This window comes from Sinohyriopsis cumingii, unplaced genomic scaffold (genome assembly GCF_028554795.1).
Source record: "Sinohyriopsis cumingii isolate HCF-2022 unplaced genomic scaffold, ASM2855479v2 utg000938l, whole genome shotgun sequence".
NCBI lineage: Eukaryota > Metazoa > Mollusca > Bivalvia > Unionida > Unionidae > Sinohyriopsis > Sinohyriopsis cumingii.
In genome coordinates, this window is record NW_028315944.1 from 497960 (window position 1) to 523593 (window position 25634).

Sequence of the window (25634 nt, forward strand, 5' to 3'; positions counted from 1 at the left end):
TAATCTATACAGAATTACTTCAAGATGAAACAATTGAAATATTTTGATAATACCTTTGAATAAAGAATAAAATCTATGTACAGCAAGTGTGGACATTTTCCCTAATCATGTGGCATTTTGACCTTGAAAACTGGTAATTTTGCACAAATGTATTACAAAAACAACATATCTTAGAGACTGTTTTGTTGGCATAATGGAGGGGGTCTTACAAGACATATTTTGCAGTACATGTAAATAAAATACATTTTTATTGATGCTTATCCCATATCTAATACTTGAGAATGGATCACTGAAATCTCACCTCTGTCGGCGTGGGTTCGAGTCTCGGATTCAGCCAATGTGGGCATGCGAGAAAGCTTGCCAGTAGCTTCTCATGGGTTGGTGGTTCTTTCCCGGGTTCTTCCTCCACCAGTAATACTGGCCACAATGTATAGCCTTTCGTGTGCTGAAAAATGAGTTAAACCCTACAGAAACAACGTAACAATACTTGAGAAGCCCATGATTGATAGTAAGACAGTCCCTGACTTTTTCATGGAAATCTGTGTGCTTCCACTTTTATTAAACTATTCACTGGGTAAAATATAATTATCTTGTTATTACTTTCAGGTTTTGATGAGAAAGGCCCATACGACACATTTGGTAGTGGAAGTACCTCACCTGTCTGCAGTTCCTCGAGTCCTGTGGGCAGACTCCACTCAGGGCTGGACAGTGGGGTCATGCAGGAAATAAGCGATCAGAACTATGACAGCCTCAGTTGCACATCAGACTATGAACGGCAAAGCTTGGACTTTGAGAGACATAGCTCTGAAGAGGAACTGGCAGTAATAAACAAAGAAAATGTTGCGGAAAAGCGCAAGTGGTCTCAGACTCAGTGTTCAGGATGTGGTGGGGACAGTGCAGGGTCATCAGATGATGAGGTGAAAGAATTTCTTCTAAATCCCCAGCCAGTTCTTCTTAGTTCATCCCCACCCAAGGGCATTAAGAAAGTTCATTCTCACTCCCCTGCCCCCAAATTACTGTTAGCAAGAGTGACACCACTCAGTGTTAGTTCTGTTTCACCACGGAAACGCCACCGCCAGACATCTACCTCAGATTCTTTGAGTGATTCTTCAGCGACTCAGAGGCCCTGTCTGGATTTTGAGAAGATGCAGCAGGTAAATGTAGGAATATGTATGTCAGAGTTCTTTGTAGACCTTTGAGACAGAATCCTGGACCGTCTGCATTCAGAAATGGGGGAGGTCAGAGTGAGAAAAGAGGGAGTCTGTCATTGGTTGGAAAATAATTATTTTGTAAGGAAATCAATAAATTGTTCTATACTTAAATCTTTTTTTTATGTTATTATATACAAGTTTCATTTTAATTTTTGAAAAATGTAAATCAATAAGATTCAGTGACTGAGAACATTTTTGGTTCTGGTTAGTTTTTAATGATCCACGGTATGCACTGTTTTGAAAAAAAGGAATGTTCAGTATTAGCATGGAAGGTCCAGGATGCATACACAATGCTTATAGGACACACGGTACTAATGGTATGGAAAAATGGGAACCAGCCTGGAAATGGGTGAACCTAAAATAGTGTATATATGGTTTAGGCTTACCAGGATTTGTTAATAATGTAAGTTATGTTGTAAGAAAAAGAATCTTTTGTGAGCTTATCCTAGTTGTAAGTGATTTTTGGGTGAACCTAAAATAGTGTATATATGGGTTAGGCTTACCAGGATGTGTTAATAATGTAAGTTATGTTGTAGGAAAAAGAATCTTTTGAGAGCTTATCGTAGTTGTAAGTGAATTTTTTTTTAAGAGACATTGTTTTATTGATGGAATTTCAGCCCTTTAACAGTCTTGCATTTTGAGCACTCATTACTAAAATTAGCACCTGGCTCTTTGGTGTGGAAATTGAAAGCACATGTTTCAAACACATGCAGGTCCAGAAAATGTCTTTGGCTCATATCCTTTCCTCTACATAGAAGCTGACATCCAGGTTTCATATATACTGATAAATATAGATTTAATCATGAGCACTCAAAAATTTGAAGTTATTGAATTTTTAATATCATGATGTTTGCATAGGTTTACTACGGTAACTGAATTAGTACCGCGGGTCCTACAGAGAACTCTTTTACTTACCCTCCCCCCCCCCCCATTGTGCATACCAAAAGACAGTAGAGCTTGTTGCACATGTCGACGTACAATGGCAATCTAGGTAGCCAGAAGTTGTTGGTACCATAAAGTACTTTTTTATACTTTGATGGTCTTGATGCATGTTCAGTTTCATGTATAGTGTAGGCAGTAGTGTAGTCCATATGGACGTAAGAAATTAAGCTAAAATAGAGATTGCAGTATGAAAAGTAGTTCACATTTGCCAGCTTTGGATCATTCATTTGTTTGGTCTGTACAATATGTATATATCATGGGAAATAGAAATCGAAGTACAGAAACTTGACATTTTCAAAGCCAACAACTACAGCAACAAAATTTGTCAGGATTTGGTTTACGGTTCACTTCCAATTTCTTGAGAGACCATGAGGATTTTACATGGCTGTCTTAGGTTGACCTTATTATGCTATAGTGTTGTCTATCCCTGCAGGTTTTGGGAATATAGCATAGACCTGAGTTGCCCTCCAGTGGTGTGTAAGAGGTGACTAATTGAGTTACTGTGGCTCAGTGGTTAGGGTGCTAGGCTGTTGATTAAAAGGTTCTGGGTTCAGATCCAACTTTAGGATCAGCCCAGGTTGACTACTGAAGTATGTCCTTGGCCAAATCACATTGCTCCAGTTGCCGCGGTACTGGATTATCTATCTTTTGCCTTAAAACACCAAACCAAGCCAAACCATATATTAACTTGCCTTAAAACACCAAACCATCTATTAACTTGCCTTAAAACACCAAACCAAGCCAAACCATCTATTAACTTGCTTTAAAACACCAAACCAAGCCAAACCATCTATTAACTTGCCTTAAAACACCAAACCAAGTCAAACCATCAATTAACTTGCCTTAAAACACCAAACCATCTATTAACTTGCCTTAAAACACCATACCATCTATTAACTTGCCTTAAAACACCAAACCATCTATTAATTTGCCTTAAAACACCAAACCAAGCCAAACCATTTATTAACTTGCCCTGCTTATAACTTTGAATGGTAGATTTTTTGGAAATTTGTCCAAGTACATATGATATTAGATGGTGTGTCACTAGAAGAGATCAGATGTCAAAATTTAACGAAACTTCTGGGTACCTGTCGTTCCTAATTATCAGTTACCTGGGTACCCGATCAAAGTGAAATTTTATTAAATATGAACCAGAACAGATTTGTTGTAGGTTCACACATGGCAACCCCCAAGAGACGTATAAGCATAATTATTAGTAATATAAGTGGCAAAAAGCATAATCTGAGCACAAAAAGAACAATCTGTATATTACATGCCTCTTAATATATTTGGCACCATTTTTTCCCCTTCATTTTAGACCGGTTTGCTATGTGTGTGTGTGTATTAAAATAGTATCTGTGACACATGGTTTCACATTTAAAAAAACTGTTTTCTTGGAACTGATTCATATATAGTTACTATAAATAGAAAAAAATAAAATTTTTAGAAGGTCTAATGATGAGTAAATGCAAAGTAACCAATAGTCCCACAGTATGACCCTTGAACTGTAATCATCTTTCTGTGTCTTTCTTGCTCCCGACGTCTTTGATCTGGACTTGGAAACATGTTGTGTTTTTTTTTGGGGTGGGGGTAACTGGTACCTGGCTGCCAAATTTATTACCCAGGTTATTATCAACAGGTACACGTTGGCATCTTTTTATGTCACATACCATAGCCACACCCCCTGGCTCAAGGTCAGTCTTACAGTAAAAGAATGTAAGATCTGAGACTTGAATTCTTGCCCAAAAGGTTTTCTTTTGAACCACTGAAGATATTTTATTGCAACTTTGGCCAAGTATATATCATATATCCTGGACCAAGTATATATTCTGACCATATGGTGTGTCATGTGCCAGTATGACTTTTGAAGATATATTATTGAAACTTTAGCCAGCTATATATCATATAAATGGTGTGTCACATACCACAACCATGCCCCCCACCCCCCCCAAATGAACATGATACAAGGAGAAGTAAACTTTTATCTTTGTCAAGAGTGTAACTTTGGAACCTCTGAAGAATTTGACTGAAATTTGAACAAGTTAGAGACCAATACTAGATCATGGGTCAATGTACCATAGCTACACACTGTGCCATGTGTCATTGTACCATAGATACACTCCTGTGTCAGTGTACCAATGCTACACACTGTGCCATGTGTCAGTGTACCATAACTACACACTGCTTTGTCATGTACCATAGCTACACACTGTGCCATGTGTCAGTGTACCATAACTACACACTGCTTTGTCATGTACCATAGCTACACACTGTGCCATGTGTCAGTGTACCATAACTACACACTGCTTTGTCATGTACCATAGCTACACACTGTGTCATGTGTCAGTGTACCATAGCTACACACTGTGCCATGTGTCAGTGTACCATAGCTACACACTGTGCTTTGTCATGTACCATAGCTACACACTGTGCCATGTGTCAGTGTACCATAGCTACACACTGTGCCATGTGTCAGTGTACCATAGCTACACATTGTGCCATGTGTCATGTACCATAGCTACACACTGCTTTGTCATGTACCATAGCTACACACTGTGCCATGTGTCAGTGTACCATAGCTACACATTGTGCCATGTGTCATGTACCATAGCTACACACTGTGCCATGTGTCAGTCCATAGCTACACATTGTGCCATGTGTCATGTACCATAGCTACACACTGTGCCATGTGTCAGTGTACCATAGCTACACACTGTGCCATGTGTCAGTGTACCATAGCTACACATTGTGCCATGTGTCATGTACCATAGCTACACACTGTGCTTTGTCATGTACCATAGCTACACACTGCGCTTCAAGATCAAGGTCATCAGCAAGGAGAATACAAATCAGTAGCCTCTATCCTTGTATAGGTACTATACTGAATCAATGGCCATATTTTAATGAAACTCTAGCCTGTTATGTACTCTTGACAAGACAGATTTGCATATTTGGTCGGGCCCTAAGGATCACGCTCTAAGGATCACAACAAGAGATGATGCCTCTGGCCTGTTATGTACTCTTGACTAGACAGAGTCTTGCATATTTAGTCAGGCCCTTAGGATCACAACAAGAGAAAATCCATCTGGCCTGTTTCCTTATTCAGGCTGTTCCCACCCCCATATTTGGATGAAAGTTCACCCAGGTTAAAAAATTGCAGAAGTCAAATCTCTGGTAAAAAGATCAAGGCCATTAGGAAAAGGTATTGAGCTGGGTGGATCATGGCCTCTTTGTGGTGCTTTTTTAAAAAAAAGCTGATGAAGAAAATCTTCATATCTCATGTTATTGTTCAAAAAGCCCACTCACCATGGTAGATACAACTTTGTTATAGATCAGGTTTTGTTACATATCTTGCAGTGCCCTTTTTTTTCCAAGTAGACAACTTGACAGTTCATTAGGTTAAACATGCAGATAATGTTATCTTTGTACTAGCTTTACCAATCTTTGATCTTTTGTATGACGATAACACCTTTTGTGAAACTTTTAAATGGCATATAAGCATACAGTAGTTTTTCTGAAAGGCAAAAGTCGGGTAACCTTGAAATCAGTGTTTCACCTATGATGAGATTTTTATCAGCAAAACTCCTTTCAAAGGAAAGAAAGTGGTACTTGTGAAAAAGTAGCCTCTGATAGAAAGTGAAAACTTGTACCGGTCACTCATTCTGGTCACTCATTCCGGTTCACTCATTCCAGCACCAAATTCATACTTGAGTATCTTCCTTTGTTCGAGGTCCATCTGCAGTTATTTGATTTGGATAAAAATTGTTGATAGGAGGCACTTGTATGAACATTAGCAAGCTTATTGTGGTATTCTTTATCGGTTGTAGAGAGCAGAATACAGTGATCCTTTTAACTTAAACAAGTCTTTCTCCTAACACTTGAATGCTTAGCATATAAACCTGTTTTTTTGTCTAGTCCAACTGCGAACAACATTGACCCTAATCTACAATTGCATAAAGCACTGGCTGATTAGGATCTGTGTTATTTGTTGTACTGATTACTCTTAACAAATCACAGACACCCAGATATGCCAGTGCATTGTGTGATTTCAAATCTAGGTCTGTGCAGTGTGCAATTGGTTTGACTTGTAGGCAATCTTATACAGCAGCAATAATTGCATTATGATGCAGTGTATCCCCCAGGGCTGTAAAACTGAGGGTAAAAAAAACCCCTTGGTGTCAGAACTTGGGGTCAAATAAAAAATGTGGGGGTCAAAAATATACTGACAAATTTTCATCTGACTCTTACTTTTTCAGCTTGAAATAGGATATTGCAACTTGCACAACATACTCTCTCTCTCTCAACATACGAATAAACTAACAATCAAATGCATTGTCCATTCAAAAAATAATTTATTAGTTCATTTTTCTTTTGAGGTCGTCCTCTTATAATCTTTTTGAAGCAATATTATAGACCAACACATTACATATAAGCTAATACAAAAAGCCTAATAAATCTTTTTAACCAAATGGCAGTTAATTTACTGCCTGTAATAAAATGTGAACTATCATCGATTTCCTAGAATAAATTTACTAAAAAATCAAGGAAGCTAAATGATTCATCTTGTTTCTAATAAGTTACACTTGAACTTTATGATCTTTTATTGCAGCAAAGTTAAAAACCCAAAAAATCTGCAATGACCCTCTGACTGTGTAATCCAAATAAACACATTTGTCTCGGCAAGATTACTGATCTCTTTGTTGTAATAGAATATCTTGGGTTATAATGTTTTCTCCAGATATCTTGTGGCAAACAAGGGCAGATTTATTAAAATTCTTAAACCCTACCAGGAAAGGATTATTCACCTTTGCAGTCTTCGCAATCACGCGATCACAAGTCACACTGGTAATCCTAATGGATGTGCCGTATTCCAGTCTAGGGAATTATTTTCTTCATTTTTCATTAAAGTTAGATCCACAGTTACTCTTTTGTGTTCTGCTTCTTTCACTTTCTTTGCTAATGATTCTTAGTGCACGACGTTTTAATCTGGAGATTACTTTCTAATACAACAAGCATTGAGGTTAAACGTCAAGATGACATCTTGCTGAGCTCGACAGAAATCTCGTGAGGGCTTGCGAGATTAGGGGAAGCTACTCCGTCATAACATTGCCTATGCTAGTCTGGTTCATTATTGCATATGTTCCAGCATGCATCCCTGACGCACAAATGTGCATAAAGGGAAACACTGATGATATAACAAGGAAACCATTCTGTCATCATAATCTAACTGACTGGAACATGACCCATTTAATTGTTCCACAAGCGTAATATTTTTTTTTTCTTCTGTATTTGTTTATTACCTTACTTGAAAAATAATTGAAATACTGTTATTTGGATACTAAACAAAAAGTGATCTAGTAAAGGTAAAAATAATTCAAATCCTGTTATTTGGATACTAAACAAAAACATGTAGTCAAGGTAAAAATAATTCAGATACTGTTATTTGGATGCTAAGAACAAAAAGTGATTTAGTCAAGGTAAAAATAATTGAAATACTGTTATTTGGATACTAAGAATAAAAAGTGATGTAGTCGAGGTACAGTAGAACCTGCCTTGAAAGACCACCTCTTTTGCCAAAAAAGTATGGTCTTTCAAGGCAGGTGGTCTTTCATAACAGGTCACAATGCTGTATTTTCAATAAATTTGTGCACTGAGAATGTGGTCTCTTAAGACAGGTGGTCTCACATAGCAGTGGTCTTTCAAGACCGGTTTTACTGTAAAAACTAATCGGGACATTTGCCATTGGTCCATATTTGGCAATGCTCTCTTTTCTGGAGGAGACAGGAGTTTGAAGTTCATTACATTATCACAAGTTAACATCAGTTACCCTCATGTCAATTACCATTTGTACCTTTAGTACGCTAAACAGTGTGTAGAGTGGATTTGCTCACGGTGAAGGAGAATATAATAGCAGAGAAGATGTTTGATCCGACATAACATGGAAACAGTAGCTGTTGATTATAACGATGTTACCAAAACTGACATTATGAATCCGATTGTGTGTGATCTGACAGAACTAGTAAAGAATATTCTTTCTTCTTGGTATGGAGTACAATACAAATTTTAAATAGACTCATAAAAGAGTTTTTTGTTGTCAGTTCTGTTCCTTTCTTTAAATTTGCATATGCTTCTGTTTACTTCCAGGGGAAAACAGCAACGACTAATGTTGATCATATTACTTATAAAGGTCACATGATTCGATTAGTCTGGTGTAGATGGGTCATGTGATCAACATTAATAGTTGCTGATGAAGGCAGCATGATATTGCCAAAAAATTTGAACTCTTATGATATTTATACTCTGAGTATGGGGAAATTACCAATGATCAAGAATTATCCAGGGCAAGGAAGCAATCTTTTCAGTTGTACCATGTGAAGTTTTGTGTTTACTAAGCATATGATTTACTAAATCACACATCACTATATCCCCACATCACTATATCCCCCCCTCCCCAAGTAAGACATTTTTTTCTGCAAATGAAAAGCTTCCATTTTGCTGGACTTGGCGTATCTGGTTTAACTTGGTAAGTAATGATGTTCAAAATACAGTACTCCTTCACTGTAACACTTGGTAAGTAATGATGTTCTAAATACAGTACTCCCTTGGTAAGTAATGATGTTCTATACTCCCTCACTGTAACACTTTGCAAGTAATGATGTTCTAAATACAGTACTCCGTTGGTAAGCAATGATGTTCTTAATACAGTACTCCCTCACTTTAACACTTGGTAAGCAATGATGTTCTAAATACAGTACTCCCTCACTGTAACACTTGGTAATTAGTGATGTTTTAAATACAGTACTCCCTCACTGTAACACTGTTTGCCTGAGTCAGGGTATTGCCGTGTAAGGAGACAGCTGTAAATTGAACTACACAATATATATCATTTTGCTACTACTACTACTACATCAAATAGGGTCAATGTCCATGCCTGCTTTTGTGAAAGGAACCATGTTGTCATAAAAACCTTCAGGGGAGGAAATGCAATGTATATGGTGTCATCTGAAATTAGGGTGTTCTTTGTGGAGAACTTGACACAAATGTGGAAATAAAATCACGTAGTCAAATGACTATAAAACTTGGAGATGAATAAGGACCAATCTATATCTGAATACCTACAGTGTCATTACCATAGTGATAACATCTACCTGTTTTGGAATTTACATCAAAGACAGCAGTTATTTAACCTTGATTTTCATGAGGTGGGGGGGTGGTGGTGTTTCAATTCTTGCATGGGGTATGTTTTTATATGACAACATTAGCTTTAAATACCCCACCCCCGCAACTGTATGTTGAAGTAAATGACATGTTAATAAATAACTTTGAATAAATAAAGATACACCAGCTGTTTATTTTCATTATTGGTAGTGACAATTATTGTTATGGCAATTAGGCGGCATTCTATGTATTAGAAATGCATGTAACAAAAGGGACATTACCACCAAGTTAAAATATTACGTGCCAGTGATTATGCAACTTTGCCAAGTACATGGTACTTGTGCAACTTTGCCAAGTACAAGGTACTTATGCAACTTTGCCAAATACATGGTACTTATGCAACTTTGCCAAGTACATGGTACATATGCAACTTTGCCAAGCACATGGTACTTATGCAACTTTACCAAGTACCTACGGTAAAGTATTTTAGATTGGATCATCTTATAATGCTTGCTCATTGGCAGGTCGCTTTGTAAGCACTGATTATGGTCTTTACAAGTCAGGACTTTGCATGGTCATACAGAGTTTTATTCAGTATATTAACGAATATTTCCGGCTTTGTTATGCCTTTGGCATAATGATTTCATGACTTTTATGCACTTTTTCAGTTTTAATGGAGGTAAAATATAGTGGTTATTCTACCAAACTATGCATTCAGGAGAAAAGACCTCATCCCAAACCTAGCATTCCTCTTCCAGTCTTTTAGTGTACAAATCTTTTCATAAAGAAGTCCGCCGCTTTCAAATGTTTTCATTTGTTTCCAAAAGTATCTGCCATAAATGGATTAACAATGAAAATTCAAAAATTTCTCTTTATGACAAATATTTATTTATAATAATTACAGGAATATATTTAATATAAATACACATACTTCCAAAAGGTTTTTGGGAATTTGAATACAGGTACTTCTAAATTGGTTGTTAGGAATATAAATACATTTATTTCTATAAGGTTATTAGGAATCTAATATAAATACATGTACTTTTTTAAAGGGTTATTGGGAATCTAATATATATATATATATATATATATATATATATATATATATATATATATATATATATATATATATATACTTTTTAATCTAATATAAATAAATGTACTTGTAAAGGGTTATTAGGATTCTAATATAAATATATGTATTTTTTTAAAGGGTTATTAAGAATCTAATATAAATATATATGTACTTTTTGAAAGGGTTATTGGGATTCTAATATAAATACATGTACTTTTTTAAAGGGTTATTGGGATTCTAATATAAATACATGTACTTTTTTAAAGGGTTATTGGGATTCTAATATAAATACATGTACTTTTTTACAAGGTTATTAAGAATCTAATATAAATACATGTACTCTTTTAAAGGGTTATTGGGATTATATTATAAATACATGTACTTTTTTAAAGGGTTATTGGGATTCTAATATAAATACATGTACTTTTTGAAAGGGTTATTGGGATTCTAATATAAATACATGTACTTTTTGAAAGGGTTATTGGGATTCTAATATAAATACATGTACTTTTTGAAAGGGTTATTGGGATTCTAATATAAATACATGTACTTTTTTACAAGGTTATTAAGAATCTAATATAAATACATGTACTCTTTTAAAGGGTTATTGGGATTCTAATATAAATACATGTACTTTTTTAAAGGGTTATTGGGATTCTAATATAAATACATGTACTTTTTTAAAGGGTTATTGGGATTCTAATATAAACACATGTACTTTTTTACAGGGTTATTAAGAATCTAATATAAATACATGTACTTTTTTAAAGGGTTATTGGGATTCTAATATAAATACATGTACTTTTTTAAAGGGTTATTGGGATTCTAATATAAATACATGTACTTTTTTAAAGGGTTATTGGGATTCTAATATAAATACATGTACTTTTTAAAGGGTTATTGGGATTCTAATATAAATACATGTACTTTTTTAAAGGGTTATTGGGATTCTAATATAAATACATGTACTTTTTTAAAGGGTTATTGGGATTCTAATAAAAATACATGTACTTGTAAAGGGTTAATTGGATTCTAATATAAATACATGTACTTGTAAAGGGTTATTGGGATTCTAATATAAATACATGTACTTGTAAAGGGTTATTAGGAAGCTAAATTAAATTAAGGTACTTTAAAGGGATTATTAAAAAGATGGCAAAAAAATGCTGCAGGTAAACTGCTTTTATTGTACCCCCATGGTTTGCGGTAAATATAAATATGTGGTAGTGATATTGTTTGAGACTACAAACCACAGGCAACCATTTTACTATCATTTGATGATTTATTATTAAAATTACTAGAGGAGAAAATAATTCTTGTTGTGATTTTTTAAATCTCTGTTATGTAGTTGCTTTGTTACCTTGTTACGATTGATAATTCTGTTCCGACTTTGGTGGAATGTGTCTTCTGTGGTTATTTGTATCCTTTTTTCTTCTGTGTTTGTTTGATAAGTGTTGTGTTGTAGCAAAAAATGAATTTGAGAAGAAAAACATATTGACCATATCATTTTTTATGTTAGAAAAAGGATGATGACATTGTTGTTGTTGTTGTTGTTGTGGGGTTTAACGCCATTTTTCAGCACGATAGGCTATACATGGCGGCCAGTATTAATGGTGGAGGAAGAACCCGGAAAACCCCGGAAAGAACCACCGACCCACGAGAAGCTACTGGCAAGCTTTCTCACATGCCCACATTGGCTGAAGATGACATTGTAGATTTTATGTACTAATTGTAGTAATTTAACAGAGGTTAGTTTTTTGGCATTTTTTGTATTGAGTTTCCTGTTTATTTTGAAATTTGTGGAAATTCTCATTATATACTGTATTATTTAGGACACTAAATTTAAGAATATCAAATCTTGGTGGTTACAGTTGAATTACATTTAGATTTTGATATTTACCATTTGCTCCTCCATGTACAATGATTGTCTATGCTTTGACCTCTGCCCCCCCCCCATTGCATTTCCCTGTATTACATGGTAGCTGATAAACATAGTATTTAATATTGATTAGAAAGCATGTTTACTTACATCCAGTTTTCATAATGCATTTTCAGCTAGTAGGCAATGTAAATCTAAATTTAACTAAGCAGTTACATTTACATGGGGTTTCCCAGGGCACATTTAGAATGGCATTGTTAATCGATGGTAATACCCAATTTTGATGGAAATATTGGGCAAAAAAATATGTGTGTTTCCTATTGCACTGGTTTTAAAATTAGGGTAGGTAGATATTTTTTTCTTATAAAACAAAACTTTACAAAATGTACTAAGTGCTTCAAGCACTGGACAAAGTGGCTCATTTAGGTGCACAAATCTTTTGTGGGAATTAAAAAAAAACAAAATTTCAAAAAATTTCTTTTATATACTGGGTGGGGGAATACTGTGGTTGGCAATGAAAAACTGGGACAGTCAGCCGACCAGAACACGTAAGTTTTTGCTTTATGGTCTTTGCAACTCACGTACATGAAATATCAATGTAAAGTTTTCATAGTATGACGTTGCTAAATTTAGTTTTTCAAGTTGTTATGGTATTTATATAAATTTTATGAGAGAAGATTCATTTGTATATAATGCTCTATATTTTCTTGATAAATATAATAATTGTATGTCTGTGATAAAGTAGTACATCATTTTATTCACAGTTATATTTACTGGCCGTAATTCCAGTTAAATATAGTGCTATTTTCAGCCTCTCTGTCCCAAGTAGGATCATGTTACAGTTCAGTCTGACAGGCCACTGAAACAAGAAGTGCCATTACATTGGTTGGTTTGTAGACTTGAGAAACAACAAGTGCCATTACATTGGCTGGTTTGTAGACTTGAGAAAACAACAAGTGCCATTACATTGGCTGGTTTGTAGACTTGTAAAAACAAGAAGTGCCATTACATTGGCTGGTTTGTAGACTTGTAATAAATGAATGATAGCAACTTTCCCATAATACTCAAATATTTAAATTAGTGACCATTTGTTGTGAAATTAGTACCTCTCTTTGTTGATGTAAAGTTCTTAAAAATAGAGTTGGGTAGTTACAGTTTAACTTGGAATTAAATAGCACAAAAGGATTAATTTTACACATACATGTAGTTTCTTAATATGACATTTGTGGAATTTCTAATACACTTTAAAGGTTGCAATGGAGTGTATATTAAGAGTGGATATGACTATACTTTAGGTTGTGGAATGTTGATGTTGTGCAATTTGGTATGTAGACTAGGGTTAGATAAAGGTCTACAGATCACACTATCACATCCTAAGTTTAGTTCTAGATAGAGTTTTCAGGGAGCGATTTCTGAGAAGTCCACAAATATCCTTTATAAGCCAGGGTCAGAGATAGTGCAGGTGTCTGCATGTAGAACTGGAAGCATTAGAGTTTAATTAAATGTCCCAATAGTCTGCATGTAGAACTGGAAGCATTAGAGTTTAATTGAATGTCCCAATAGTCTGCATGTAGAACCTGGAAGCATTAGAGTTTAATTAAATGTCCCAATAGTCTGCATGTAGAACTGGAAGCATTAGAGTTTAATTAAATGTCCCAATAGTCTGCATGTAGAACCTGGAAGCATTAGAGTTTAATTAAATGTCCCAATAGTCTGCATGTAGAACTGGAAGCATTAGAGTTTAATTAAATGTCCCAATAGTCTGCATGTAGAACTGGAAGTATTAGAGTTTAATTAAATGTCCCAATAGTCTGCATGTAGAACTGGAAGCATTAGAGTTTAATTAAATGTCCCAATAGTCTGCATGTAGAACTGGAAGCATTAGAGTTTAATTAAATGTAAAAACAACAACTCTTGTGACTATATCCCTTTAGTGCAGTTACATCAGTTTATGTGTTACTGTGCTTAAAGTGCCATACCAGTGTAGATAAAGTAAATACAATTCAGTATTATTTGAATAGAAAATCAAGTCTGGAAGCGGTATAAAAAAAAACCGATGAAAAAATTCGCCATAAAAACTGAGAAATACGCTCAGGTGTGTTTTCGAAAATAATACACATCGGACCAGTTTTATCGCTCGGTAATTTCCAGAGTGTGTAGATCACCTGACATCATATTTTGAACACACACATTACTTCTGTTTCTATCGAAACATAAACAGAGCACTTGTTCCGTTCCATATTAGCTAGTTTGAAAAGTTTTATCATCACAGTCATGCCAAAAGGAGATCGTGGAGGTACAAGCAAGGGCAGCGGGGTCAGGTGTGTTACAGAATTCAAATGCTGATGGGTTTTCCATGCATTCCTTTTCGAAAGACCAAGCACTTCGTCGCAGGTGGACAGATTTTGTAACAATCAAAAGAGCAAACTGGGATGGTCCGACTGAGTTTTCACCCTCTACTCCTTTCATTTCACACCAGAATGCTTCCCATTTACTAGATTTAGGTATAGATTTGATGTTGAGCATATGGGTAGGGCACCAAAGAAAGTCAAACTCAATGATGCTGCTGCTCCATCATTCCATAAATAACCATCTTATTTTTCAACACAAAAAAAATGAAATAAAACTATCTGTACATGTATATGTGTTGTTTTTTGGCATGATTCATCAGTATCATTGGTATAAAGGTTAGACAGTGTAGGCCTTCAGAACATGGGTTCAATCCAAGATGTCATAAAATGACTTGAAAAAGTGGTTTATTTATTTGCTGTATTAATAACCCCAATACTATGCTGTCATGCAACGATCATGAAAGCAAAATTTATGAAAACAAAAGAACGTGAAAAATTACTCAGACATTTTACTTACTCATTTTCTTGCTCTGGATGTTCTCCAAATTGTTGTCTATACTGGTAGTATGCAACTTTTAAAACATGGATGTCGAGACAAACTGCACTGAACCCTGGATGGTGTGCTATACACTTTATCCCCTGGTATTCATTGCGGATACTTGTGACCTTCTCTATGTCACAACATACACATTCCCTTGCTGTAAGCATTACCAAACAATGTCCACAATTACACCTAAAATAGAGTTTTCTTCTTTAATGCATAGTGCTGTGCTTGTCAAATTTAATCTCATATTTATGAACACATCAGTAGCACAGTACAATAACACAAACTGACTAAAGTCAGGAACAGATAAAACGTTTAGTACAGCACTGTAAAATTAAATTAGATATGAAAGAAAATATAAGTTGCAAGAAGATGCTTACCACAGACAAAAAAGGTTTATTTCATAGTTTATCAAAATCAACTATTAGCATACATATGAGAAATTCGAAATTTTAATTTATAATACAGCATACAGAATATGAATTCATATTAATGTCATGAATGTAATATCCTGCCTATTTCAATAGTTGGTGCCAAAACGGACCTCCTCTCCTAGAAATCTTAAGTACTTCTAAATCATATCAACTTGTTCACAGGTTTTCAAAGCTCACAACTGTGATCCGATGTACCTTTTACTTATGAACGTATAGATACGTCTCTACCCATGAAATGCTATACACTTGTGCAGCCTTTATTACAGGTGAGAAAAAATCCAAATTTGTAAAGGAACAGGAGACTGTCAGTATCGTTGGATACACATATTTATCGTAACTTCGACTGTAGACATATTCAGAAAACAATTACCATGAATTGTCCGTCAGTCTATCTTGTCTTTCTTCTTCATCATCTTCATCTGCAACTTCGGATTGTTCGGTATTGGAAATACAGGGTTCAAACTGGTATGGATTAATATGGGTGACGATACCAACTGAGTCTTTGTTTACAACAAGTGTTCATGATGTGATGTCATGCCTTGTTTTCACTAAATACCGAAAGTGGTCGGCGGTTGCATTTGGTTATTATCGTAAACGGGTGCAAACGCGATATTAAGTAGGCTCCAACACAGTTATTACTGAAAATTTTTCAATCGGATTTTTTACATTCGTATTTTGAATATATAATCTCTTTCACCAAGAAATGAACTGAATAAATGTAGATACACTGTTGTGGCACTTTAAATTATGAGTAGCAATTCATAATGCCATTGTCATGTTTATGTTTGCATACTTTTATGCTGTCATTGCAAATATGGCAAGTCTTCTTCCATATATTATGTATAATGGCATTTGAAGGTGTTTAAAATCAGACACAATTGATGGACATAAAAAACAAAATAACAAATTTAAGAGTGTTTGTATTGGTAATTTTTTCCAATCTGTTCAGTGTTCAAAGTTTCATTCAGGTCCAACCTACAGACAATACCAGAAGTGAAATATTGCATTTACATAGAGGGTTCCCTGATTTTATCATGGCAGTTTTGTACTTGTCTTCAAGTACATTTGTCAGGATGTAATAATCAATTTTCAGGGTTCAGTTCCAATGAAGTATCTGGTTTACCTGATAATGAAGTATCTGATATTGACATTGATATGTCGTCATACTCAAGTGAATTGATGATGATCAGCCTAATTAGTTAGCAGGATGATGACAAAAGTCCATTTACTCAGAAGTTAGGACCATCAGATAATTTGCCAGAAACAGAACCAGAGAGTATTTATATTTATATTTTCTTTTTGAAAATATTTTAATCAAAATCAGTGAAGTTGCATCTGTAAAAGAAGATCATGAAAATTGTGATCCAAGCAGGTCAGACACAAATGTACCGAAGATGTCAGTCTTTCTTGTGATCCAGATTGGTCAGACACAAATGTACCTGAGATGTTAGCCTTTCTTGTGATCCAGACTGGTCAGACACAAATGTACCCAAGATGTCAGCCTTTCTTGGCATCCAGATTGGTCAGACACAAATGTACCCGAGATGTCAGCCTTTCTTGTGATCCAAACTGGTCAGACACAAATGTACCTGAGATGTCAGCCTTTCTTGGCATCCAAACTGGTCAGACACAAATGTACCCGAGATGTCAGCCTTTCTTGGCATCCAAACTGGTCAGACACAAATGTACCCGAGATGTCAGCCTTTCTTGGCATCCAGACTGGTCAGACACAAATGTACCTGAGATGACAGCCTTTCTTGGCATCCAAACTGGTCAGACACAAATGTACCCAAGATGTCAGCCTTTCTTGGCATCCAAACTGGTCAGACACAAATGTACCCAAGATGTCAGACTTTCTTGGCATCCAAACTGGTCAGACACAAATGTACCCAAGATGTCAGCCTTTCTTGGCATCCAGACTGGTCAGACACAAATGTACCCGAGATGACAGCCTTTCTAGGCATCCAAACTGGTCAGACACAAATGTACCCGAGATGACAGCCTTTCTTGGCATCCAGACTGGTCAGACACAAATGTACCCAAGATGACAGCCTTTCTTGGCATCCAGACTGGTCAGACACAAATGTACCCGAGATGTCCGCCTTTCTTGGCATCCAAACTGGTCAGGCACAAATGTACCCGAGATGTCAGCCTTTCTTGGCTCATTATGGACATAGTACAGGCCTCCGACTACAGTTTCTTTTGGTCAATTCACAGATTTCTCACCAACAAAGGAATTAAAGATGTCGTGCAGAAAGTTTGAAAAACTACTATAGTACTTTGACCTGAACTATTTTCCTGCTGAACACACAAATCGTGACAACAAAGTACATCGTGTAGTAGATGAAGTTCTGGCTAACATTGAAAGACATATGAGTCTTGCCAACATCAAACGATGATTGAAGTTCTGTATATTCAGATATTTATAAAAATAAATAACCAATAATGCATTTCTTTATTTTTAAAAAATCACAAAGCAAATGCACACTCAAAAAATTTAGGAGGAAGAAATGTACATACTGTGAGGGAGTGGTATGTGATCCTCCACCAGTTACGATGATTTGGTTATGATTATCTAGGAGATGATCGACCACGTTCTTATTTGCCTGGATCAAGCAAACAGTAAATTAAAATATGAAATTAATGGATAGAATAAAAGAGATCTGAGCAAAGACATAATAAAACAACATGAGACCCCATAAAATATGGCAGTTTTAATCAGTTACATTAGCAAAGTGAATTTGAACATGAAAATTGAATGATACACTTTCTTTTTGAAAGAGAATTGAAAAATATATGTGAAATGCAATTAGCCATTGTGCTATCTTGATAAAACTAACTTCATCATAGAAGTGAGCGAATGAAAGAAAATATGATTGTGTGATGGTGATTGTACTTTGCCAGAATTTTTTAAAATTAATAACAACACCAGATCTGAATATTTTCAAGCTTTCAAGATAAAATGATATTAAAATGTCTGCTATTTCATTTCATTGATGCCAGTAGAATATTACTTAAGTTATTCATCAGCAATGAACTAGAACATTGATAGAGGAATGAAACAAGTCCTTCTTTCCAACTAAATTGCAACATAGCCAAAACCAAAAATGCCATCAGCATCTATTTTTAGGATCGGATTTTCTTAATATGACCACTGCTGGTCTGTGTCTGTGCAGTTTGTTAGGAGTAATCTGTAGAACAAACAGCATAGACCCTGATCTGAAGGTGCATTATGCTTAAGCAGATCAGGATCTTTGGTGTTTACATTTTGACCTGACTCGAGAACAAGTATATATGGTAATAGATGACCCACAAAAGCTAATTAATTGCTAAACATTAATGTCATGGCAGTACTCACTTACCGTAAGGCCCTTCGTTATAACACGGATTCCAATATAAGGCAAGTTTGGTCATAGATCCCAATATAAGGCAAGTTTGGCCATAGATCCCATTATAAGGCAAGTTTGGTCATAGATCCCATTATAAGGCATGTTTGGTCATAGATCCCATTATAAAGCAAGTTTGGTCATAGATCCCAATGTAAGGCAAGTTTGGTCATACATCCCATTATACAGCAAGTTTGGTCAGAGATATTATAAGGCAAGTTTGGTCATGGATCCCATTATAAGGCAAGTTTGGTCATAGATCCCATTATAAGGCATGTTTGGTCATAGATCCCATTATAAAGCAAGTTTGGTCATAGATCCCAATGTAAGGCAAGTTTGGTCATACATCCCATTATACAGCAAGTTTGGTCATAGATATTATAAGGCAAGTTTGGTCATGGATCCCATTATAAGGCAAGTTTGGTCATAGATCCCATTATAAGGCAAGTTTGGTCATAGATCCCATTATAAGGCATGTTTGGTCATAGATCCCATTATAAAGCAAGTTTGGTCATAGATCCCAATATAAGGCAAGTTTGGTCATAGATCCATTTCATTAATTGATAGGAAAGTCATATGTTTAATATACACTCTTGTATTATAATGTAGCCTCTATAAGCTTAATTAGGGTCTCATTGATTGCATATATACACACACACATATATAATTTATGTGATGCAAAGAATCCCTGACTAGCTTAATCACTTAAGGATTAGACTATAAACAATAAATCCTTGATGTTGTGATGTGATTGCTGATTTTGATGTGATTGCTGATTTTGATGTGACTGCTGATTTAGTGAACAGGTTAATACAAATACCGTCCTTGAATTTATTTTTTATTAAGACTTGCAAATGTACATGAAGCAATTTCAGCTTCATGGGGCTGATTTAACCAATAACCTGCCAGCGTTTGGACTGGCGGCTTTGAAGATGTCCAGTTAATACTGACAGTTAATACTGACAGCTGCAGGCCCCTTGGGGCCAGATACATTTTCTGAAGTCATTATTTAAAATAATCTTTTAATTTGTGTAGTTTCATCTGACACTATTTTCAGATGCCATGTGCATTCCATTATTGTGTCAAACATGTTCTCAGGACATTGCAGTTTTAATATGTTAACAAAATGATTTTTATTTGATTGGAAGGCCTGGTTGATTTTCTTCGGGGGGGGGGGGGGGGCCAGTTGATTTACACTGAGTTTGACCTACTGGCCATTGACCCACTGGCCAGTGGAAAACAGTGTGTTAAAATGGACTTACTTTATTTATGTTCGTATCATTTGAAGAATGTACAATAAGATGGGAGTGATTTGGGAACCCACATTCAGACAGGTCATTTGTTTCCTTGTGGCTCTGTGAAAATTAGGTTTTTCATGTTCAGGCTGAGGTAAGCCTTGCATCAATCAGCGGACACCAGGTCTTGAACCTGGACACTTTACTCTCAGCATCCATCACTTGGGCTGCCTTATTAACCTCAATCATGCAAAATGAAAAATCACCCACCTTTGGGTGTCAGTTATGCCTGTGGTTTTAACAGATCAACAGCTAGACTGGTTGTAAATGGATTTTTAGATCTGGAAAATCTAGAAATGGATGTGCTGTGAAGTATTCACTGTGCCTGCTAGCCAGGCAGGTCAGTAGATCTTTCAACTGTCAGTAATTTGATTGTTAAGAAAATGTCATATGGACCATTGATCTTAGTTATCAGTAAGTCAGTAATATCTAATCAATTAAAAGAGTATTTTTTTTGCCACCTGCAATTTAAAAAAAAACTTGCTTCTAGTAATAGTGTTGACATAAATAGGGTAGGTTGGTTGGTTCTAATTTATATTTTTTTAAATATAGTTTTGTGTTAGTTCATGCCACATTTTCAGATTGAAAGTTGTCAGGGTGAAGGTAAAAATCATATCAGTCAGTACTGATTGTATGTGCAAATGTGTGTAAATGCTTAAATGGTTGGGGGGCATTGAAATTATGTTACTCAAACCACTTTTTTTTACAGACCTAAAATTACTGCAATTTTCCTATGAAGTCTTTCACTTTCACAACTTTGGCCAGTTTTGTTTGCAGACAAGTTCATACCAATCACAAGCCAACTTTTAATATTTGTTGATGTTGTTGTTAAGGTACAGCTAGACTTATTTTACAAGAAAATGCTTTTGAGCCTTAATGCAGTAATCTGTCCCTGCTATACAATTCACAGACTGATCAACTTTCTTGTTCAGAATCTTCATATAAAAGTAGCTTCAAATATTGGATGACACTATATATATATATATATATATATATATATATATATATATATATATATATATATATATATATAATTTAACCTAATCAATAAATAATTTGTGGGTGTGTATGTTGGTTTGTTTATATACACCTACATAAATATTGTTGTGTTGTTTTAGGTTTCATGCCATTTACAGAATGTGGTATCTTGGTATATTTGAGATCTATTAGGATGGTATCCAGGGTTGCCTTTTCCAATTATGTTAAAAGTAGAAAAAGGAACTGCATGAAGAATGTGGAGGCATTCCCTCCTCTCTGCTGAAATGGTATAGTTGGAGGCATTCCCTCCTCTCTGCTGAAATGGTATAGTTGGAGGCATTCCCTCCTCTCTGCTGAAATGGTATAGTTGAAGCATTCCCTCCTCTCTGCTGAAATGGTATAGTTGGAGGCATTCCCTCCTCTCTGCTGAAATGGTATAGTTGGAGGCATTCCCTCCTCTCTGCTGAAATGGTATAGTTGGAGGCATCCCCTCCTCTCTGCTGAAATGGTATAGTTGAAGGCATTCCCTCCTCTCTGCTGAAATGGTATAGTTGAAGGCATTCCCTCTCTCTGCTGAAATGGTATAGTTGGAGGCATTCCCTCCTCTCTGCTGAAATGGTATAGTTGAAGGCATTCCCTCCTCTCTGCTGAAATGGTATAGTTGGAGGCATTCCCTCCTCTCTGCTGAAATGGTATAGTTGGAGGCATTCCCTCCTCTCTGCTGAAATGGTATAGTTGGAGGCATTCCCTCCTCTCTGCTGAAATGGTATAGTTGAAGGCATTCCCTCCTCTCTATCGTGTGCTGAAAAATGGTGTTAAACCCCACAACAACAACAACAACAACAACAACAATTGACCACATTTTCTACAATTTGATTGGATGTAAATAGCCATGTGATACTGATCTGTAATTTTTTACACATCGATAAAGTCTTTGTACTATTCTTGGTTCCCTGTTTCCATGTCATTTTTATTTTGGGAGGTTACAAATTGCAGAGATTGATGAGTACTATTTTAGATGTGCTAACAATGATGATAACCACATGTATGTATATATGTATATATATATATTCATTACTGATTCTTAGTATCATTTTACGAGTTAATAATTTCAAGTTTTATTAATTGACTGCATTTTCTACAATTTGGTTGGATGTAAATAGTTATGTGATACGGATCTGTAATTTTTTACACATCGATAAAGTCTGTACTATTCTTGGTTCCCTGTTTCCATGTCATTTTTATGTGAAGTCAATATCATAAATGTAATAATAACAAGGCCCCTCCCACCCATCCCTGTGATATTTTATCAAAATGTACAAACCCCAGATAAAAATTGCTCATTAGAAGCTAAAACAATGTAATTGCAGACCTTCCTGCACTCCAAACACTTGCCCATTTTGCCAAAGATGGTATTTGGCAGGTTTTACAAGTTTATCTTTAGAAAGGGTCATATGACAAACAAGGGATCTCACTAAAAATGGACAGAAGTTTGCTTTTGAAAGATTGAAATGCGCAGAAAGCAAGATCAATGAATGCTATAACAACACTTGTCATATGCAAGTGTAATGTTAATAACAGTAATAGTGTGGTTCAGACAGCATCAACCTTTCTTTTTTTTTAAATTATAAAAATTATCAATATAAGCTAATTAGATTGCTGGCATGACCTGCTCTGACACTACAATTACTACAAAAAAATTGACCATTTTTAGCTAATGAAGATGGGCCATGTATTCTGTATTCTGGTAAAAAGGCTAATGAAGATGGGGCTATGTATTCTGTATTCTGGTGAAAAGGCTAATGAAAGATGGGGCTATGTATTCTGTATTCTGGCAAAAAGGCTAATGAAGATGGGTCTATGTATTCTGTATTCTGGTAAAAAGGCTAATGAAGATGGGGCTATGTACTCTGTATTCTGGTAAAAAGGCTAATGAATATGGGGCTATGTATTCTGTATTCTGGTAAAAAGGCTAATAAAGAGGGGGCTATGTATTCTGTATTCTGGTGAAAAGGCTAATGAAGATGGGGCTATGTATTCTGTATTCTGGTAAAAAGGCTAATGAAAGATGGGCTATGTATTCTGTATTCTGGTAAAAAGGCTAATGAAAGATTGGGCTGTGTATTCTTTATTATGGTTAAAAGGCTAATGAAGAAGGGGCTATGTATTCTGTATTTTTGTAAAAAGGCTTATGAAAGATGGGGCTATGTATTCTGTATTCTGGTAAAAACGCTAATGAAGATGGGGCTATGTATTCTGTATTCTGGTAAAAAGGCTAATGAAAGATGGGGCTATGTATTCTGTATTCTGGTAAAAAGGCTAATGAAAGTTGGGGCTATGTATTCTGTATTGGTAGAAAGGCTAATGAAAGATGGGGCTATGTATTCTGTATTCTGGTAAAAAGGCTAATGAAAGATGGGGCTATGTATTCTGTATTCTTGTAAAAAGGCTAATGAAAGATGGGCTATGTATTCTGTATTCTGGTAAAAAGGCTAATGAAAGTTGGGGCTATGTATTCTGTATTGGTAGAAAGGCTAATGAAAGATGGGGCTATGTATTCTGTATTCTGGTAAAAAGGCTAATGAAAGATGGGGCTATGTATTCTGTATTCTGGTAAAAAGGCTAATGAAGATGGGGCTATGTATTCTGTATTCTGGTAAAAAGGCTAATGAAAGATGGGGCTATGTATTCTGTATTCTGGTAAAAAGGCTAATGAAAGTTGGGGCTATGTATTCTGTATTGGTAGAAAGGCTAATGAAAGATGGGGCTATGTATTCTGTATTCAGGTAAAAGGCTAATGAAAGATAGGGCTATGTATTCTGTATTCTGGTAAAAACGCTAATGAAGATGGGGCTATGTATTCTGTATTCTGGTAAAAAGGCTAATGAAGATGGGGCTATGTATTCTGTATTCTGGTAAAAAGGCTAATGAAAGTTGGGGCTATGTATTCAGTATTGGTAGAAAGGCTAATGAAAGATGGGGCTATGTATTCTGTATTCTGGTAAAAAGGCTAATGAAAGATAGGGCTATGTATTCTGTATTCTTGTAGAAAGGCTAATGAAAGATGGGCTATGTATTCTGTATTCTGGTAAAAAGGCTAATGAAGATGGGGCTATGTATTCTGTATTCTGGTAAAAAGGCTAATAAAAGTTGGGGCTATGTATTCTGTATTGGTAGAAAGGCTAATGAAAGATGGGGCTATGTATTCTGTATTCTGGTAAAAAGGCTAATGAAAGATGGGGCTATGTATTCTGTATTCTGGTAAAAAGGCTAATGAAGATGGGGCTATGTATTCTGTATTCTGGTAAAAAGGCTAATGAACGATGGGGCTATGTATTCTGTATTCTGGTAAAAAGGCTGATGAAAGTTGGGGCTATGTATTCTGTATTGGTAGAAAGGCTAATGAAAGATGGGGCTATGTATTCTGTATTCTGGTAAAAAGGCTAATGAAAGATAGGGCTATGTATTCTGTATTCTGGTAAAAACGCTAATGAAGATGGGGCTATGTATTCTGTATTCTGGTAAAAAGGCTAATGAAGATGGGGCTATGTATTCTGTATTCTGGTAAAAAGGCTAATGAAAGTTGGGGCTATGTATTCAGTATTGGTAGAAAGGCTAATGAAAGATGGGGCTATGTATTCTGTATTCTGGTAAAAAGGCTTATGAAAGATGGGGCTATGTATTTTGTATTCTGGTACAAAGGCTAATGAAGATGGGGCTATGTATTCTGTATTCAGGTAAAAAGGCTAATGAAGATGGGGCTATGTATTTTGGCAAAAAGGCTAATGAAAGATGGGGCTATGTATTCTGTATTCTGGTAAAATGGCTAATGAAAGATAACTTTATAAAAGTCAATGCTTTGTTAATGAAATCAGCAGATAAAGACGGAATGAAAGTAAATTGGAATTGCAAGGATTAAATGATCATGGTTGGGTATTTATAGATGTGTAAATTGTTGTCCATCACTCAGAAAGTTAACTTCGGACTTTATTAACTTTGTGAGTGATTAGGTAAAATTGACATATTGATAAATACCAAACCATGATCATTTAATTCTGTACAGAATCTTTGTGGTTTTCATTTATCCATCCGCTTAGTGTTCAGTGTCATTAAAGCTGTCATCTTAGTTTCCTGTTTGCTACATTGTTAATGCAAAATAAGGAAAATACCTATTCTGATAGCTATTGAATAACTCTGGCAAAGGATGACCTCCACATTATTTCAAGGAAAGGCATGATCCTTTGGTGTCATTGAAGTGTCACTTGTCATTACTGTCAATCACTCTCAGGTGCTACTTTCCATGTACAAGGCACCTTGACGGAAAACATATTGAGGGGATTTCTGGTCATTGGAAACACTGGTATGGACTACTGAGGGATCT

The 25634-nt window shown here is 35.6% G+C and overlaps 1 protein-coding gene across 2 annotated transcripts in view; it reads left to right on the forward strand.

Annotated features, from left to right (window-relative positions):
* The window catches only part of LOC149772990 (uncharacterized), a 220275-nt gene that overhangs the window by 28694 nt on the left and 165947 nt on the right, over nt 1–25634 (forward strand). For both annotated transcript variants that reach the window (XM_089946958.1, XM_089946957.1), the window contains exon 3: nt 607–1154. In XM_089946958.1, coding sequence (XP_089803084.1) covers nt 607–1154 — 548 coding nt within the window. The remainder of the gene's footprint in view (nt 1–606; nt 1155–25634) is intronic.